Source organism: Hippocampus comes, unplaced genomic scaffold (assembly GCF_001891065.2).
Source record: "Hippocampus comes isolate QL1 unplaced genomic scaffold, H_comes_QL1_v1.1 scaffold539, whole genome shotgun sequence".
Classification (NCBI taxonomy): Eukaryota; Metazoa; Chordata; class Actinopteri; order Syngnathiformes; family Syngnathidae; genus Hippocampus; species Hippocampus comes.
Window position 1 is genome coordinate 89,855 of NW_017804753.1, and position 19,251 is coordinate 109,105.

Consider the following 19,251-nt stretch of genomic DNA (forward strand, 5'->3'; position numbering starts at 1 on the left):
GGTAGTGAAAGTATTTTGGTGTTTGGAATCTGCACTTGACTTTGCTTCCTTCAAAAGAACGGTACTGAAAAAGAAAGAATATTTGTTTTTCCTCCAAGAAGAGACCAACCTGGCAATGACCTGGTGCAAAGAGTAAAAACCAAACCAATTCAAGGTCGTGAAAGTATTGTGGTGTTTGGAATCTGTACTTGACTTTGCTTCCTTCAAAAGAACAGTACTGAAAAAGAAAGAATATTTGTTTTTCCTCCAAGAAAAAAAACCCAGCTAGCCACAGGCCTTCTTTTCGCCTTCTGACCTCGACAGATGACCATCATTGACCTTTCAGTGTCCTCCTCCCACTGTGGTTGGTACGATGCGCACTGCAGGCGATGGATTCGAGGACCTTTTTGCCCACTCTTTCCAGGTGAAGAGGCTTTGTATTGCAAAGCTGCAGGCAACAAGTAATTAGAGGAGTCCTTGTGACACAAAAGAATGCTTCGCTGAATGATAGGTTGGCAAAATCCACCCCGTTGCTCTATGATATACGTCAACATGGGGCCATTCATCACTTATACGAGCTGTGACAGTATTTCTTGGTTGGGAAAAATAATAAACATTCCAAACACCCACCTCTTGAGTTGTTCTGTGGTCCTGAGCATTTGAATGATTATCGTATTGCACAAAATGCTGTAGAGTACCTATAGATGTGAATGGTTGTGATTGGCTGTAGCTTACCTCTCAACTTCAATTAGCTGGAATAGTCACCAGCATTCCTCTGACCATGAACAAGGTAAGGGAGGATTCCATTAAAAAAAAAAATGTGTGAATGCCCTTGAACACGGGGTGCACCAATACTTTTTTTCCAGACTGAGAACAAGAACTTACATTTCATGACTCACCTATACCAATTACTGATACTTGATAATACAACTGTCTTGCAATTGTAATGAAAATGTGTTTTAATCAAATATTGTCCAAAAACACAAAATAAATGTCCTTGAACACGGCATAAGTTTCACTCAATAATAATACAACAATTTGCCATAATAACTGCATGTGTTTCCAACAGTTTTGCCAAACATTTCCTAGCCTGTAACACAGGGCATTTAAGTTATGTGTTTGAGTCTGAACTGTAGGGGGCACGATAAAAAAGAAGCACATACAATCAGTTTTAGAAATGAAGAAGAAATAAAAGCCGAGAGCAAAACAATGTCAGTCGTCTTGGGTTCAGCTGCAGTTTTAGTCGTGCAGTGCAGCTGCATTCTTTCCAAATGAAGTGTGAAGAGACACAGGAAAACAAGTAAATTATGAAGTTTTAAATAAATGCGCCTGTGTCAAAAATAAAAAATAAAAATCTACACTGCCAATAGACAATTTTTTTCGATTCAACTATTTATTTCTATTTTTAGCTTTGTCTTTTTATTCTTCTAATACAGTACAGTAATACCATTCCGGATATGACGTTGTCCATGTCTCGAGCCATGCTGGTACCGCCCTCTTGCGGCAAAAGAGGGGATGAAAGCACGCCATACTGCGCATGCGCAAGACTGACTCGTCCGCTCAGGAGTTGATACTGAAGCTGTCCTCTGAGCGGCTTCACCTTCAGCCATCTTAACCATGCTGGGTGCCGTTGGACGCTGCTGTAACGGGGCTTTGCAGGCTTTTAAGCCCGGTGTCAACTCACTGAAGACATTCGGAGGAAGAAATGTGAGCCTCAACTTATGTAAGTTATGTTTTCACCTCGCTGGACTATCATTGTTAAGTGTCCTCTGAACGCTCCCCGATGGACGTGGCCTCTACCTTCCTTCCTCGCCTCCAATGCTTAATTCCGAAACGAATATATTCTATTCTTTATTTTTGTGTTAATATGTGATTGTCAAATGTTGGTCGTTGCATTCCTTTTTAGTCTGACCTTGTTGTCATGACCGCCTCTGTGACCTTTCACTGTCAAACACGGCAAGCTCATTCTAACTTATCAGTCACAATGAGGGTTGGGACCAATAACATGCACATGTAAATATTATGATTGATTTTCATAAATGTTTTTTCCCATGTTGTCATGTCAGCCAAATAAGGTAACCTCAATATTAGCTCTCAGATTGGAGAAACGCAGTGCATACTAAAAACACAATATTAAAAATATTGTTACAATTAGAACTAAGTTCAAAGGTATGTTGTGGAAGCAGGGCTCGTTCAGGTACTGTCCTATTTCAGTTGCGTTCAAAAATATCCATCCATTCATTCATCACGAGGGTCGCTGGCATGCTGGAGCCTATCCCAGCTGTCTTCGGGCAGTCGGCGGTGTACTTCAGCACACCCCGCAACCCTTGTGAGGAAAAGCGGATTAGAAAATGGATGGATGGTTTATTTCTTCAAGTGCAATAATAATGGTAAGTGTATTTGCCAATTAAATTCAGCTGAGTTTTTAATGTGTCATTGCAGGCAAGGGCTATGCAAGCCCCGCCATGGTGCGGCAAAACCAAAAATCATTCTTTTTACGTTCTCTACTCTTGTGTCTTTTCTCAGGTGAGAACACAGTCAGGACAATCGCTATGGATGGCACAGAGGGTTTGATCCGTGGGCAGAAGGTTCTTGATACAGGGGCTCCTATCAGAATCCCTGTGGGGCCAGAGACTTTGGGCAGGATCATGAATGTCATTGGAGAACCCATTGATGAACGTGGTCCTATTAGCACCAAACAGTAAGTTTTCTCGGGTCACATTTTAGATTTTCCTGGAGCAAATCTTAAACATTTTCAAACTAATTCCACTCCAGCATAATGAAAAGCATCTCTTCTTGACAAGCCATGCCACAATTCCAGCAGTCCCTTTATAGATTGTAATTTGTATCAAGTACTTAATTCACAAGACAGATTGTGTTGGTTTTTCAGGAAATAGAAAGAAAAATGCGACTTCATACACAAGGTGGCAATGGCCACAACTCAGGCCGAATCTCTCAATATGCAAACTGGCTAAAAGCTTGGATAGTAGTTAACTCGATACAGTACTCGCATTCGCTGATGCCCACATCACTCGCCAGGCCAGGCCCCGCCTTTTAAAGCCATACACATTCAAAGTCACAGATACTGAAGTAGAATATGGAGTTGGTGACCCCAAAGTGGACAAGAATAGCCTCACATGAACTTGAATATGTGTAATAATGCTACATATTTTTTTTTATACGACCATGAATGTGTGGGATGATTGGTAGAAAATTCATTCCTAAAAATAGTTGTTCACAGCAGCTCTCTTTGGCTGTATCACAAAACATTTTTTTTTTCGAGAATTAAGGGGAATAGAAAGAATCATTCCCTATTCAAATATTAACCTGATATTTAAAAAAAAAGATCTCTGAAAATACACAGGAAAAGCAAAAAGAGCTGAAACTGTTTTCATGCTTCGGGTTATATGACTTTCACATGTCTTCTATTAATAATTATTTTTACATAGCAAAAAATAGTGAGTTAAAAATAACCCCTGCTGTCTCTCAGGACTGCTCCTATCCACGCAGAAGCCCCTGAGTTCACTGACATGAGTGTAGAGCAGGAGATCTTGGTCACTGGCATCAAAGTGGTAGATCTCCTTGCACCCTATGCCAAGGGTGGAAAAATTGGTCAGTTGCAAGACAATGTTTAGATTCCTGTACGCGAGTGAGCATCTTCTAACCATTGTGCCCGTCGTGTGCCAGGTCTGTTTGGCGGCGCCGGCGTGGGTAAGACTGTTTTGATCATGGAGTTGATCAACAACGTGGCCAAGGCTCACGGTGGCTACTCTGTGTTCGCTGGAGTCGGAGAGCGCACCCGCGAGGGCAACGATTTGTACAATGAAATGATTGAGTCTGGCGTCATAAACCTGAAGGACACCACCTCGAAGGTAACCACCTTTAAAACTTTTTTAACACAGTTGGGACTTTTTCACGACCCACAGGATATTGTGTTCAGTGATTTTATACTACAGCAAATTTACCAAATGAAAGAATAGATGCTCTCCTTTCACCGGGATAAAATGTTGATTCTGCCTTTTTTTTTCTATTTTTTTTTATCATCAGCAGTAGAGCAAAGGTAGGTTGAACAAAATTTCTGCCAGTGGACTCCTAAAATCGTGCATTTCTGCCATCTAGTGGTGGCTGTGTATCATTGAAGTTGGTTTCAAGCTTTAGGCTTGAAACTTGTCAGGCCTGTCGTGATAATTACTACATCGACTTACCATTTGACAGATGGATAGGATAGATTTTCCGCGTTTAATAAATTGTCAGATACCTGTGTGTTTGTTGACATACATCAACAGCATTCGGTCACGCTTGAAGAGAAAGAAGGAATGAGTACACTCAAAGTTGAGTGTTCTGATGGCTGTTCTTGTACAATTACAAAAAGTTAAGTGGGTCAAAGATATTGTATTTATGGTTCTACCTTTCAATGGCAGCGTTTAACATGGGAGGGGCCAGTGTATGTGTACCTGATGATGTCACAGATGCACATTGTCCATTCGAGTGTTTTGACACCGAGTGTTTTGACACCAAATTTGTGTTTTCAGGTTGCGCTGGTGTACGGCCAAATGAACGAGCCCCCGGGCGCTCGCGCCAGAGTTGCCCTTACCGGCCTGACTGTTGCGGAATATTTCCGCGATCAAGAGGGCCAGGATGTGCTTCTCTTTATTGACAACATCTTTAGGTTTACTCAGGCTGGATCAGAGGTATACAATGTTTGAGATTTTCAACTTTTGGTTGAAATTTCATCAAGAAAAAATACACGATTACCTTTATCTGTGAATTTATGAGATTTTCTAAATGTTTCAATACGTTTAGACAACTTCCTGTTTTCCATCAAGGACCTTAATGGCTAAATGCACAGCAGCCATATTAAGTTAGCCTGTAAAGGAATTTTTAAAGCAGAATGACTGAATAAATGCGAATATGCATCAACCTGCAGCATTATCCATCTAGTGATGATGGAATTATTTGGATTGACTGTACAAATGTCCTTCAGGTGTCTGCCCTGTTGGGTCGTATCCCCTCTGCTGTGGGATACCAGCCTACTTTGGCCACCGATATGGGTACCATGCAGGAACGGATTACAACCACCAAGAAAGGTTCCATCACCTCCGTGCAAGTAAGACTGTTGGATGGGATTGATGCAACCGCTTCTGTTGACCGACTCAAACGAAAACACGCTCGCACCGCAGGCGATTTATGTGCCCGCCGACGACTTGACCGACCCCGCTCCCGCCACAACCTTCGCCCACTTGGATGCCACCACCGTGCTGTCACGTGCCATTGCCGAGCTGGGCATCTACCCCGCCGTGGACCCCCTGGATTCCACCTCCCGCATCATGGACCCCAACATCGTGGGGTCCGAGCACTATGACGTCGCTCGAGGTGTACAGAAGATTCTCCAGGCAAGACTTTACATCAACATTTTTTTTTTAATGATGAATCAAAACAAACTCTAATGCAGTGGTTCTGAACCTGGGTTCGATCGAACCCTGGGGGTTCGGTGAATCGGTCTGAGGGGTTCGACGGAGCCTCTGCCATGGAGGTTAAGACACACCCGACTCAAGATGTCAATTAGTTATGACACGCCTGCTTGGCCATTGCTGGCTGCAGATGATCACATGACATTGCTTGTCCAATCAGTGCTGCGGGAAATTTAGTTCTCTCAGTCGTCACCGTGTGACTGTCGTGACAGAACGTCATAAAATTTTAAAAAACCTAGACTTATGCCATGTATTTTTATTAACTTTTTTTCTGTTTTTAATAAATGTGTTGTTTTTTTTAATGTCTTGATTTTGCACAAAATCATATTTTTATTTTTCCACGAATGAAGGGTTCGCTGAACGTGCACATGAACTGGTTGGGTTCGGTACCTCGAACGAGGTTAAGAACCACTGCTCCAATGAGTCCGACATGATGTTTTTCAGGACTACAAGTCGTTACAGGACATCATCGCCATTCTGGGTATGGATGAACTGTCTGAGGAAGACAAGCTGACTGTAGCTCGCGCTCGCAAGATCCAGCGTTTCCTCTCCCAGCCATTCCAAGTGGCTGAAGTCTTCACCGGCCACATGGGGAAGCTGGTGCCTCTCAAGGAAACAATCAAAGGATTCCAGAGCATTCTAGCAGGTAGTGCCGCGCAGGAATTCATTCCCATAATGTGATCGCACTCTTTTCCTTTTAAAACCTTCCTTCCCTTACTCTTTGTTCAGGTGAATACGATGCCTTGCCTGAACAGGCTTTCTACATGGTGGGTCCCATTGAAGAAGTGGTCCAAAAGGCGGAGAAATTGGCAGAGGAGCACTCTTAAAATGACATTGGATGGAAGTCTGTTTGATTTGTACAGTATAATTTCTATTTCAGCAACTTCTGACCTGTCACGCTAAGTATGTTGTGCTTTGCTTGTATTGCTCTGGAAAGCTTCAAATGAGATTAAAATGACATTGTGATACAGCAATGCTCATTCTCGGTCTTTTTTTTTTTTTTGTGCACTATTAATTGGCGGGGGAGCGATTTTCAAAATCCTGACAGTTTAGCTCCTCAAGTGTCGCAGTATCTTATTTAGCTCCCTTTCCTTAGTAAGGAGACTGTTGCTGTGATCTTTGAATGCCTCAAAATCCTGTAAAAATATCAATAGAGACTTTTGAGTTCAACCTGGTATGGGATGCGAGGTTTTTTAATTGTCTTCACAACAAACCTTTTTAAGCTTCTCGTAGTTTGTCCTGGCTTCTTCCAGGGCAGACTTGAGCGACTTGACTCGTTTATCTGCGTTAACTGCCTGTACTTCCTGTTTAAACCTGAGTTCAAAGACACATGTCAGCATTATTCTTGGCATTACGTTTTCACGACACAGCAAGCAAATTTAGCAACCATGTTTACCTTTCCTCTGCTTTTGTCTGGGCTCTCTTCAGCTCTTTATATTGCTGTTCCAGAAGCCGGAGTTCTTCTAGTTTCTCCTGCAATGACATAACTGTATAACATAAAATGACGCGTTTTGGTGACAAGGGCCATTTTCCCAAATGTACCTGTAAGGCATTCTCTTGTTCCACAGAGGTACGCAGCAGTTTGTCTCTCTCTTTGGTGAGATTTGTAATGCTTTTGCTCATCGTGGCTTCCTTCAACGCGTGCTGCTCCTCGGCTTTTAGAAGTTTCAGTTTGACAGCTGGTGGGGATAAAGCCAAAAGTTCCTCAGTGGCTTCATATGTTGCATGTGGATATACAGGATTGAGTTGTTTACCACCTACATTTCCACATTTGTTCTGCGAACTCATGCTGCTGCTGAGATTTGCTCAATTGTTCAAGTAACGATGCCTCTGTCTCTTGACGCTCTTTCGATTGTTTTGACGATGTTGATTCACTTTGGGCGATTTTCTCCCTTTTAAAGAAAGCAATGACAAGTTTTTTTTTTTTTTAATGCCTTTTCCATACTTCCAATGGTAAACGATTTTGTGTGGTTATCGAATAAGTTAAACTTGTACATCAAGGCACTGATATATTTATTTGTTGCAGTTAAAAAAAAAACTTACTGATATGCACTCTCCTTAGTCGTGAGTTCTTCTGTCAAAACCTTGATTTCCTTTGTCAGCTTTTGAACGGCCACCTCTTTGTCATGTAACTTTTGGGAGAAAAGCGTGTCATTTTCTGTCTGCAGGCGCTTGTTTTCCTGCTTCAGCTGCGCATTCTGATGCTTGTACTCTTCCATGAACACGATAATCGCTCGGCTGTTGGCATCTAAATCAAGAAATCTTTTTTCCACTAGTTCCACTCTCTGCTGCTTTTGTACAACTTCTTTCTGACAGCTCTCAAGTTGCTTCTCCAATTGGGCCTTGACCTGCTGCAGGCTTTGGCATTGCTTGAACAGTTCATCTGACCTGTCCTTTAGAACACAGATCAGATTGGTTTGTTCTTTTGTTCTCGACTGCTGCAGCAATGTCTCTGTTAAATCGGTGGCGGTGAGGTCCTTGCACTTATCCAAAGTCTTCTGATTGATGTCCATGTGCTGCGGAAAAGCCAGGAAAATGAAGTGTCGTAATAGTGGTAAACCCCAGTTAGCTACACATGCACATTTATTATCTTTACTAAGAAAATATTTGGTTTTCAACGCTGTTATTTTTCAAGGGTGGTGTTCATTTAACTGAAATAAGTAAACATTCAGGAGACTCGCTGACCACAGTTAGCTACACATGCACATTTATTATCTCTACAAAGAAAATATTTGGTTTTCAACGCTGTTGAGAATTATTTTTCAAGGGTGGTGTTCATTTAACTGAAATATCACAAGAGGGCGCTGGAGAAGAAATTGAGTCGTCATAGAATTTAAACATTCCCACGGCACTTGCCTTATTAGTTTTGTTGCTAACTTTATTGACTAAATTAGTTTTAGAGACAACACGTCAGTAAATGACGTAGGCTTCCAATAATATTCGCACACTGACTGACCAAAATATATTCTAACCGACAAACGCCGAGTGGACATAAACCGGACGAAGTTAAGTACAGTATAATTAAAAGTGTCTGTGGTCATCATACTTACGGCAACGTTGAGTGACAATCCAGAAAGTAACATGTTGTCCTCAGACTTGGTCACTTTCTTTCTCACATTTTCGGACTTTCTTCGTTGGGACGACATCGTAATCTTTTTTTCAGGTGTTTTTTTAATTAAATATTTACGGGTGGGTTGTTTTAAAGGCTCGTTTCGAATAGTTTAGCCACTGTGTTTTATGCTAGGTTCGACCTCCTTTTATGCTAGTTAGACAATGGACTAAAACTACTTGTATCCTTGCGTACTCGACACCCCCGAGAGCACGAGGACCTTCCACGGATTTCTTGACGTAACCAGCTCGCGAGTGTGTCGTCTTGTTCTTAAAAAAACGCACGCCACAAATCTCAAATCACAAACTTTAAACTACAAGCAAAACGAATAGGGGCAAACACAATTCCATTACAAAAACTACAACATGTCCGTAGTTTACTTGTATGATTTCTCTCGTATTCTCCAGAGAGAAGCTTTTTTTTTTTTTTTTGGTCGTTTTCGATTGCGTTGTTAAGGTCTAAGAGCATGTGTCACTGTCATGTGTCGTCATTTAACGGATAAACGTTAAAATGGATCCAAACCTGGATACACAATTCAAGTTTCAGACGTGTTGTTTCTGCACGAACTATAAAATTTGTGTCAGGCTAGGACACGTTATTTTAAAAAAAAAACAAAACACGAAAATCAGACTACTTTATGAAGTCACATGGTTGTTCGATAAGATTAAAACGCGTTCCACTGATAATATCAAGCGCAATGCATTGTAGGATTGCAAAGTGTACCGAAACAGTGTCCTAAAGAAGTCTGACCGAAGTACACACACAAAAACACGCTGTTAAACTTTTCCCTTTGTGTAAGTTTGCGTTACTCGGTTACCTAGGAAACCAAGTCACGGCAACAGGTGGCATGTAGTATCACTTTATAGCCACTACGTGGCAGCCTCCAACTATCAATTTACAAACAAATAGCCCATCTTGCAAGTGGCAGCCTCCAACTCCAGTACAGTATTTATTTCGAAACAAATAGCCCATCTTGTCAGTCAAACACGTGGTGACCCAGTTGATCTTCATAGAAATTCCTGCTTGTACAAGAAGAACTTTATTAATGTCCATCTGAATGGGAGGGTTGATCCAGATTTCCATTTTGTATAAGTCAGCAATGCACTTTTTACAAACACAAGTAATCACTGTATAATAACTTTTGGAGTTAATTGAGTGAGGTCTTTAATCTCTTCATAGGACCAAAGTGCATAAGCAATGATGCAAGGTTTGTAGTCATGGGAGCTGCATATCATTATGCAGATTCCACAGCCTGCCTTGAGGGATTTATCCACAGGGTTGGGGGAGCGGCTGTCCTGCACTTTGCGCACGCCCCTTTTGATCAAGTCGTGGGCCAAGGAGCCCAGTTAGAGGAGAGCCAACAGCATCCCAAACCCCCCCACCCCCTCCAGTCCCTGCAGCTCCTCCATCTGCACAGTGGAGCTGGACGGACCAGCCAGAATGTGGAGAGCCGTGCCACTCCAAATCTTTCTCCTCTTATTCTGCCGGTTGTGCCAATCACAAGGTTAGTAGTATGTTATGTTCATTTTTTTCTTGATGTATTTTGGTATTGCTACGCCGGGGCTCTTGTTCACTTGTTGCTGAAGTTTATTGAGTCTGTGGGACTGATCTGATTGCAAAGGGCAAGCAATTGCATACAGTGTCTTTCTGTATATTACACATGAGCTCATCAAAGAAGAATTCGAAAGCTATAATTAAGTGAGAAAAATGCAAACAGGTAGAGTAAGACTAATTTTCCCACTCAGTGTTATTACTGAAAGGTTGAGCACAAAAGCCGCCCCCCCCCAGTCAGAATGGAAGTTCTCCTGGAGAGAACTTTTGCCTGAGCTTTACTGTTGCTAGGTAACAGAACAGAGCATGTGACTTACAATCTGTAAGTACTAAGAGGTACCGGTTTAAAAAAAAGTTCATTTTGGTGAGACAGAGTTTGAGCCGCACGCTGCAAACTTCAACCCAAGGAATAGAAGTGACTTTTCTGATCAGGCCGAGACATCAGGAATGCTCCAGTTTGGCTCTTTCTACATTTTTAGATTGCTGTTTGTCTCTTGTGTTTGTAGCCCAGCTAGATCCTGCTTCTCAAATTGTAATCTGCTTTCTTTTTGCTCAACCCTTAGGATGTAAGCTTCTTAGCGTGAATGTGGCTACTAATTACAGTGCAGCTGCTGTAGAATGGAACCATTTCTACCTAGGTAAAACTTGTAGAGCCACAACTTCCCTTGCATAGATTTGCCCTGGAATAAACTGGATGATTTCACCTCACCGGTCCCCTGACAGACAAAAATAGATGCTTAATTGTGAAAACGAGGGCGTGCTTACAGTAAAGGAATGAATAATGTCCTGGATTTTGCTGATATTGGAGATGGAAACGATGACTCGTGACTTTGTCAGCACGTTTGTCATCAATGTTAAGATAGATTGACAGGCCAGACCTGCTCAATCCAATTACATTATATCCAATATAAAAGCGCTATTACGTATTTTGCAAGTTTTAATGATGATTTGATGAACTGCATTAACAATATTGGGGTTTTTTTTGTGTTTGTGCATGTGCGTGTACTGTAGTGGTGTACTACTGCAATACAGACTCATACAGTGTTGTTTCTAATATTTAATTTTTTTCAGCTACCCCTGAAAGAGTCAAACTACAAGAAACAGGACTTAATGTGATGCAGTGCATCTCAAGTACGCAAATGCAAACTCCGAGCGCAATGCTAAAAATGCTCTTAAAATATGGCCTACATAGTACATACATACCGTAACTGTGCCTAATCTTGGTAAAGCCCACATTTCTGATTCACTTATTTTATGTACATGGTCAGTGTATTGTGGTAAGTTGAGAAAAAGTCTCATTAACATGATAGTAGCATAGACAAAATATTTAAATCGTATCACCTACTGACACACTGTGAAATTTCTACAGCTGTCCTAATGACACTTTCTGCATCCGAATTCGAGTCACTTGATTTTGAGTCCTGAGCCGATACTGGGAAAAAAAGTACTGCATCCAAAATGTCTTAATTACCTTTTTTATTTTTTTTTTTTGAGTGAAGGAATTTGAACATTGTACCTTTTTATAAGGTTATCGTCAAACCAAGTAATCCAAAAAAAAAAAAATTCTATCATATTAGCGGTGCGGCACAAAATAATGATGCAAACAAATTACGTTTTAAATATCCTGTCTTTAAAAACGTAACTAAAACCCAATTTCAGTTGACAGTAATAAAATCAAGATATTTTTAAATGGTCAATCAATAAGATAAGATAAGATAACCTTGTAAATGAACACAATTGTGGAATTACAAATACAACAATGCAATGTGGTAAAATTAAAGCGACAAGCTTCACTATGAGCAACGTCTTACTTATTGGCTTTGCTGTGACAGTTGGAGGGCAAAGGGGGAACTTTCTCCAGTGGATGCTTGATCCCCCTCCCAACAAAACGAAGCCCCCATAACCCTTAGTATCTCCTTATCCAGGCTTTTGCAACACTGCAAAAATGCTGGTAATGGTCAGGCGGCATTCATGTTGCTGCTTCATCAACTCCCCTCAGTAATTTTTTTTCACTGCTTGGACAAGTTTTGCAGTAATCAGAGTTGTTATCTGTCTCCATTCACGTTTGCTTTAGTCACTCAAGGACACCGTAAGCACTTTGTAGAGCCTATGAATGACTATTTCATATGACTGGAAACAGTTTGTTGTAATGTGGTCACAGTGGGAGGTTTGACTGCCCTTATTGTATTGAAGAAAAAACACCTTTTGTTATGTTCAAACTCGTACTCTGCGTGCATGTTAAACCTCACCCATTCCGGCACATGAGCCTAAATCCTTGTACAGCTGTAACATTACTTTAGAAAACAGGCGTTGTCAAAAATAGATCTTTTTTTTCTCGCTAATAGGTTTGTGACAATGCAGCTGTCTCACTGCCTTGTGATCACTTCATTTCTCATCAGGTTTTACATAGTCACATACACTCCCACCCCTCTGAAAAAATGTTGAGGATTTTTCAGTCCTAACCAAATGAAGGCTGTCGGTCCACGCTCCATTCAGGGGTCTCCCGGCAGTGCCAAAAGCAGTCAGGCCTTTCACTGTTTTGTTTGTAGCACTAAGCGCCAAAGTCACTTGTTTGGCAATTGACTGCATTCTGCTGCATGCATTTCCATATGAAACAGGCCGCAGCACTTTGCTCTGGCAGCAATGGACAGCTCCAGCGTTTCATGCAGCCAACGGACGTTTTCTTTACAGCTCAGTGGGTGCAGAGGCCTGCGCCAAAACAAGCACCATTGGCGAAAGCGTAACGACACCACAAGAGATGTTTCAGGGGTCAGGTGTGGTTTCTCCATGGATCCAAACCCAAGTGTACCCTCTTCTTTCCATTAGGGTGACACTTCCACTTATGAGTTTACATCCCTACCGGCGCTTCTTTTGTGCCATTGTGATTCCACAGTGAGTTCGGGGAGGGGCTTCATTTGGAATGAAAATTCCTCAAATGTTCTTCTCTCAGAATAGTGGGGCATCTTTACCCCAGTGTGGTCTCCTGCTGTGGGTTTAAGTTGCAATAAGAAAAGACAAGGCCAGACAAAAGGGAAAGGAAAACACTGATTTACGGCCAAAAACGCTAATGTCAATTAAGTTTCTAAAATACACGGGGAGTTGGATCATGAAGACGTGTGTGTGTGTGTGTGTGTGTGTGTGTGTGTGTGCGCGTGTGTGTGTGTGTGTGTGTGTGTGTGTGAATGAATCCTCATCGCAAACTTCACTCATGCGTGAGTTGAATTTATTCGTCAACGTTCTGACTTTACTACTCCACATTGACGTTTTCTAGCTAATCATGTCTTTTTGGTATTGTGTCGTCAAATCGGCCAATTTATAGAGGACTCTTATCTCGCCCGTTGCCCGACGACAACGGTCTCTGGATCAGCGAAATGTCCGGCCAACAAGGCGACTCAGTCTTTACATATCGCCACTGGTCCGAGAGTACGAAAGTAAGCAAGTTGTGAGTGAGAATAACCGTTAGCCTCGCTAGCTTCGGCTCGTCCATTTGCCGCTAGTGCTGCGTCTAATAATGTACGGACACCACTTGACCACACTATGTTGTAGCACTTGGCGCAGTACAACATACGGCCATGCTCAGCTAACAGTGTGTGGAAATACTGCTTCAAATATGAAACTGGTAGCATGGTCACTTGAAAGCTATGCTAAGCCTAGCCTCAACTACAATAAACTCCCAAGCGCAATAGAAACAGCCAAACAGAGAAACGCCACTAATTACAACAACTACATTGCAAAATGGTGGGTTATATTTTTAATCATTTGTTTTAATTTGTTTCTATGGCAGTCTGTTGAAATATGTCTCTCTCCGAAACTGGTCTGTGACATTAAAAAAGTGTTCTGTGTTAAAAAAAAAAAAAGTTAATTACGTCAGTTATTAATCAACTTCAAATTGACTTTCATCTCATTATAGTCGATCACAAAAAAATCTTGCCAATGGGCCTCTCATTAAAAGTCTTTTATTCACGTCAAGGATTTACATGATCATACATTGCAGGAAACTGAACCAACTAACAGTTGAAACTACCGGTAATTTTAAGAGATACAAACACAGGCTAAGGGAATCGAACCTTTTGTAGGAAGCCGCGTTAATAACCACTTGATGACAAGTGGCATCACTACCCAAAATGATGCAGTCAAGAAACACATGAGGGAAAGGGTCAAGTTCATTCGTAATGTGGTTGAGGTCAAGGCTGTCAATTTCTTCCGTACCAAATTCATCCGAGGCTTCTTTTGCGCACTGATGGTACTGTCCTATCCGAACAGTGTTTTCATGTTCACTCTTGAATTGTGACAGAACTCTTGCACTTTTGTCAATGTTGAGAATTTTGAAGGCCATCGTCAAGCAATTCTCTACCAATCACCACTTCTGCTCACTAAGAATTAAATTACATCTCAGATTGGACATGGTCAGTGTGTGTCATGGATCAGACTAACAAAGCCAATTGATTGAAATGCACATTCCTGTTCAGATAGTTGTGATGGAGTGGTCTGACACTCAGCTATGCTGCCTGAATCAACCCCCTCCCCTGGAAGATGCCAGAGAAGGCAGTGTAGTGGTACCTTATCTCCACAGATGCCACTCATTGGGAACATCAAAAGCAGGCTCGTATGAGTGCAGAAGAGGATTGCGTAACATCCTGGGAAAGGGGGGCTGTGGGGTGGATGGCACGCTTGTCTCCACCACTGATCAACGGTGCGAACAGCACATTTCATCCCTTTCCTCATAAGATTTTTTTTTGTGAACTATGGAATACTCAGCATTCATACATGGTGTTCTAATCATTTTAAAATAATTACAAAGAACGCTGAACCATCAGCCACTCTTCACAGCTTCTTTCCCCTCGACATGATCCTCTTAAGCAACTGACCTGTATAATCACCGTGCCACTACTTTCTTTTCATTTTGCCCACATTATAGCTGCATTATTTGCAATCCATGCAAAGTAGTACAAGTTTGACATCACAAACAACCTTGCAACAAATTCCTCAATATCTCAATAAAGCACACTGTGTATCATAAGGGTGATCTATAATGAAATAATTTTGACAGACCTTGTAATTATGTAAACAAAGAAACACGATAATATATTCAAGGTGTCGCCCACTCTACCAAGTGGCATTCTAATTCATACTTAAATGTACTGGATGTGTCTGTAGGATGTGAACTGGGGCAGTTCCGCTGCGGGACAGGCCGATGCATCCCATGGGACTGGCACTGCGACGGGACATCCGACTGTTCAGATGATTCTGATGAACAAGAATGTCGTGAGTCATTTCCTAAACAACTCACAACCTGACAACTGGACCACTGCTTTGTCCAGATAGTGTTTAATTACTGCCTTTCTGTGTACAAACTGATATATTGCCTATTGTGAATTTGTACCTGTATCTTTACTTCATGATACTTATTAATAATTACTGATCAGCTTTTTAAAAAAATATATTGTACGGGGATGAAAAAAGGAGACATGTCGGTGTGCATCTCTGCCTTGCAGCACAGATAACATGCGACGACAGTCACTTTCAGTGTTTGAGTGATGGCGAGTGTATCCCGGGTGTGTGGGTGTGCGATGATGAAGAGGACTGTGAAGATGGTTCAGACGAGAGGCAAAACTGTCGTAAGTTATCTGTCTTCCAACCGACCCTCTCATTCACACTGATTTCACCACAAGCACTCGTCTGTGTTTCGTTTAATATCTTTTTTTTTTTCTTTTCTTTTAACAGTTTTTGTATTCTCGCTCATTCATACATTGCTTTACCGGCGCTTAATAATAACCAAATAGCACTCTGTAACCATAACATTTGGTATAACTGCACTCCTTTTGTAGTTAAGAAGGGCGCCAAATTCTACGGACCACCCCAAAATCCTGAAAAAATTATAAACTAGTTGCTTTATCACTTTCAGATGAAGGTTCATGATATGTTCAATAAATGCTAACATTAGCCAAAAATGTGCACCCTGTTGTGATGTTGCCGTTTGCACGTCTGTTGACTGTTTGCAGCGAATTGGCCAATATGCATTTCTAACAGCATATCTACTTATAACAATGCATATAAAGTTCAAATGGAAAATCTCAACCTTTTTCAAGTGATACTGATCTCAAGGCATTTTATGCTGATATTGACTCCTAAACATTTTATGTGCTTCTAAAAGTCTCCAATCCATCCTCAGCTGGGAGACCCTGCACAAGCGGACAGTTCAGCTGTAACAACGGGGCGTGTGTCCCGGCTGAGTACCGATGCGACCATCTGTCTGATTGCACCGATGGCTCGGATGAGAGAAACTGCAGTAAGTCTTCTCCAAGGTGGTTTCCTCGTATTTTAACACCCTCCTCCTGTGGCATTTTACTAAATTTGCTCAGATTAAGAGGCTCGCGGAAGGACAGAATGAGACACAATATGCTTCTTGTTGTCAGAGTTTTATTGCGGATCCCTCGGTGGATTAGTCAAACTGAAGTTCAACTGCTATGCCGCTATTGTCCCGGCTGACACGGTGCACTCAAAGCACTATACGCTAAGGGAATCCCACAGTTGCGAGAATGCGCCTGCAAATGCTGTTGCTACGGTGGCAGCGTTAAATTGTCCCCGCCTATCCCACCCGCGCGCCAAGCTTTTCACTTGCTGTCACGCTGTCAGGTTGACGTGTGCATTATGTTGCTCAGATGATGATCTAATCTTTCAGATTATCCGGAGTGCACAGAGTTTAGATGTGCTAATGGTGCCTGCTACAACCGGACCCAGAGATGTGACCACATACTTGACTGTCGAGATGGCTCAGATGAGGCAAATTGCAGTAAGTCCATTTTAGGCTTTCATGTGGCCTTGGTGGCAAAGCCCCAAAAGTGTAACATGAGAGTTACACTTTGCAACATTTCTCTCCCTTTTTTCTTTAGCACAGCACTGCAGTACAGGCCTGTATCCATGTCATAATGGGATGTGCGTTCCTCAGCGTTATATCTGTGACCATGATGACGACTGTGGGGATCGAAGTGATGAACTCAATTGCAGTAAGACGGCCCTTCTACTTTCTCATTGAATTAGCATTGTAGGGCACTTTTGAGCCTGGCGTGTTGCGAATGTGAGGAGCTGGTTTGATTTCCCCATGATTGGAGTCAGCTGTTATCACTCCCACAGCGGCGCAGACGTTACTGGTTCAGTTCCGCCGGCCCGCACTGCAGGGTTGATGCCATTCATGAAAATAGAGCCCTGATGTGTAGCTTTTTAACGAATAATCGTGTCTCTTTCATTTTCAGCATATCCTCCATGCAGGGGCAATTACTTCACGTGCCCCAGTGGTCGCTGTATTCATCAAGTGTGGCTTTGTGATGGAGAAGACGATTGTGAGGACAATGCAGATGAAAAAGGCTGCGGTATGGCTACTTACCAGTTATCACATATATACATATTTGAGCCGTAAAAAAAAAAAAAAAAATCAATTTAAAGCCTCCAGTGGATTGTTGCAGAGCTTTCCAAGCAGTGACAAGAGGTGCCGGCCTCCTAGCTAGCTCAGGCTTAGTACTGTAATGATAACTAACTAATTGCATGAGATAACCGCTGTGAACGAAGGTTCGTTTTATAGTGGGGTAATAGTGACCAAAAAAAAAATCAAGGAAACATAAATGTTGAAAAACACAATCGAGTCCTGTGTAGTTCTCACTCTTTGCACATTTTTTCAGCAGTTACCTTTAAAGATGTGTAATGTATTTAGAAAGAAATCTCAGAATTCACTTTACAGGGTCTTTAATAGAGTTCCAATATCTAAAGTGAGAGGTGACTACCAAGTTCCTTTTTCCTGTGTGTCATTCAAATGGCTCTTTGTGGCACACGATTGCACAGCCTAACCCCCCCCATTTGTCCACATGGCTGTGAAGAGTGTGTGTTTTTAGAGGATGGGCTGCAGAAGGCCCCTGTGACCCCTTCAGAGTTCCCTGCAGTGATTTAAAGTGACAGTCCTTAAACTGACAATGACATCATCGCCACAACTTTGTCAAAAGGAATGTTAGATTTTTTTATTTTTTTATTTTGTTTGTATGGTGTTTAGTTGATTTTCAAATCAGTGATTTTTTTTTTCTCACCTTCATCAGAAAATGCGGTGCACGAGTGTGACCCAGGAGAGTGGCCATGTCCATCTAGTGGTGTGTGCATCCCCATGGAGCAGCTGTGTGACGGGACGCCTCACTGCTCTGAAGGAGAGGACGAAACCAACACGACTGCCGGACGCAACTGCAGTTAGTACCAATGCTGTCTGTCTCTCTCTTTTCATTTCAAAACGACATCAGCATTTTAACTTGGTGACTAATGGCTCAATGGACCAATCTACGGTGTGTGTGAATGTACACATGGAAAAAGATTTCCTTGGCGACGTCTGCAAATGAAAGGCTTATTTCTCACTATTGTGTTAAAATGTGTGTTTTAGTGAGGATCGTGTAACAAGTTGCTGAATCGAGTCAGTATTTCTATTACAATTTTCACTTAGGGGTGTACTCAACATTTGTTGCCAGCAGTTTAGACATTAATGGCTGCGTTGTTGAATTATTCGGAGTGGACAACAAATGTACACACCTGTACAAGTTTCACATTGTAGCAAAGTGGTCATATTTTTGCGTTGTCCCAGGGTGTACTCACTTCTGTTCTTGTCTCTGCTAGGTGTCTGGAGATGTTCTTCTCTGAGTTGTGAGCATCGCTGTCATCCTTCTCCTCGTGGAGGAACCTGTTCCTGTCCTTCGGGATACACTGTCAGCGGCAATGACAGTCGCTCATGTATAGGTACATCTTTCATTCATGTATTAACTGTAGCTGAGTGCAATGAAGGTGCTTTTAAGTTCAACATACAGTACTGTTTTTTTTTTCTTCTTTCTATTTAAGACTTTGACGACTGCTCAATGTGGGGAGTGTGTGACCAGCTTTGCGAGGACCGCATTGGTTCTCATCACTGCAGCTGCAGGGACGGTTACGTCCTGGAGCAGCATCGATACTGTCGAGCCGACATCTCGTGTAAGTGCGACGTTACCTCTCAGTCTTACACACAGTGAGCTTTTGAAACCTCTGAATGAACCATCAAAACAATTCCCATTAGCATAACCCCCTTCCCTGTAGACGACCCCCGTGACTTTGCTGAGCGCACGTACTCTTCCCGGCGCA

The 19,251-nt window shown here is 42.0% G+C and overlaps 3 protein-coding genes across 3 annotated transcripts in view; 2 read left to right on the top strand and 1 right to left on the bottom strand.

Moving 5' to 3' along the window:
- Window positions 1-1,509: 1,509 nt before the first annotated feature.
- Window positions 1,510-6,424, top strand: LOC109520254 (ATP synthase subunit beta, mitochondrial). The gene is made up of 9 exons (XM_019877404.1): window positions 1,510-1,702; window positions 2,422-2,680; window positions 3,470-3,591; window positions 3,667-3,851; window positions 4,512-4,670; window positions 4,964-5,086; window positions 5,160-5,372; window positions 5,895-6,096; window positions 6,180-6,424. Exons 1-9 carry the CDS (start codon window positions 1,597-1,599, stop codon window positions 6,275-6,277), a joined length of 1,467 nt encoding a protein of 488 aa, XP_019732963.1. The 5' UTR covers window positions 1,510-1,596; the 3' UTR covers window positions 6,278-6,424.
- zgc:172182 (coiled-coil domain-containing protein 89) lies at window positions 6,305-9,379 on the bottom strand. The gene is made up of 7 exons (XM_019877145.1): window positions 8,501-9,379; window positions 7,494-7,966; window positions 7,212-7,342; window positions 6,993-7,129; window positions 6,847-6,923; window positions 6,665-6,764; window positions 6,305-6,586 (listed from the first exon to the last, which is right to left on the bottom strand). The coding sequence occupies exons 1-7, from the start codon at window positions 8,594-8,596 to the stop codon at window positions 6,500-6,502; spliced, it is 1,101 nt and encodes a 366-aa protein (XP_019732704.1). The 5' UTR covers window positions 8,597-9,379; the 3' UTR covers window positions 6,305-6,499.
- A 529-nt stretch (window positions 9,380-9,908) lies between these two features.
- The window catches only part of lrp2a (low density lipoprotein receptor-related protein 2a), a gene marked incomplete at its 3' end in the record, with an annotated part of 35,889 nt that continues 26,546 nt past the window's right edge, over window positions 9,909-19,251 (top strand). The window contains exons 1-10 of the mRNA XM_019875922.1: window positions 9,909-10,063; window positions 15,268-15,375; window positions 15,606-15,728; window positions 16,283-16,399; window positions 16,793-16,903; window positions 17,004-17,117; window positions 17,364-17,480; window positions 18,195-18,338; window positions 18,757-18,876; window positions 18,976-19,104. Of these exons, the coding sequence (XP_019731481.1) occupies window positions 10,000-10,063; window positions 15,268-15,375; window positions 15,606-15,728; window positions 16,283-16,399; window positions 16,793-16,903; window positions 17,004-17,117; window positions 17,364-17,480; window positions 18,195-18,338; window positions 18,757-18,876; window positions 18,976-19,104 (1,147 nt within the window). The remainder of the gene's footprint in view (window positions 10,064-15,267; window positions 15,376-15,605; window positions 15,729-16,282; window positions 16,400-16,792; window positions 16,904-17,003; window positions 17,118-17,363; window positions 17,481-18,194; window positions 18,339-18,756; window positions 18,877-18,975; window positions 19,105-19,251) is intronic.

Bases quoted from the DNA above. Each gene is read 5' to 3' on its own strand.
- zgc:172182 (XM_019877145.1), bottom strand. From the start codon at position 8,596: ATGTCGTCCCAACGAAGAAAGTCCGAAAATGTGAGAAAGAAAGTGACC. The intron at 7,130-7,211 runs GTAGGTGGTAAA...TATCCCCACCAG, and splicing joins CGCAGAACAAATGTGGAAAT to CTGTCAAACTGAAACTTCTA. The intron at 6,924-6,992 runs GTACATTTGGGA...ATGTCATTGCAG, and splicing joins AACAAGAGAATGCCTTACAG to GAGAAACTAGAAGAACTCCG.
- LOC109520254 (XM_019877404.1), top strand. From the start codon at position 1,597: ATGCTGGGTGCCGTTGGACGCTGCTGTAACGGGGCTTTGCAGGCTTTT. The intron at 1,703-2,421 runs GTAAGTTATGTT...GTGTCATTGCAG, and splicing joins AAATGTGAGCCTCAACTTAT to GCAAGGGCTATGCAAGCCCC. The intron at 5,087-5,159 runs GTAAGACTGTTG...CTCGCACCGCAG, and splicing joins GTTCCATCACCTCCGTGCAA to GCGATTTATGTGCCCGCCGA.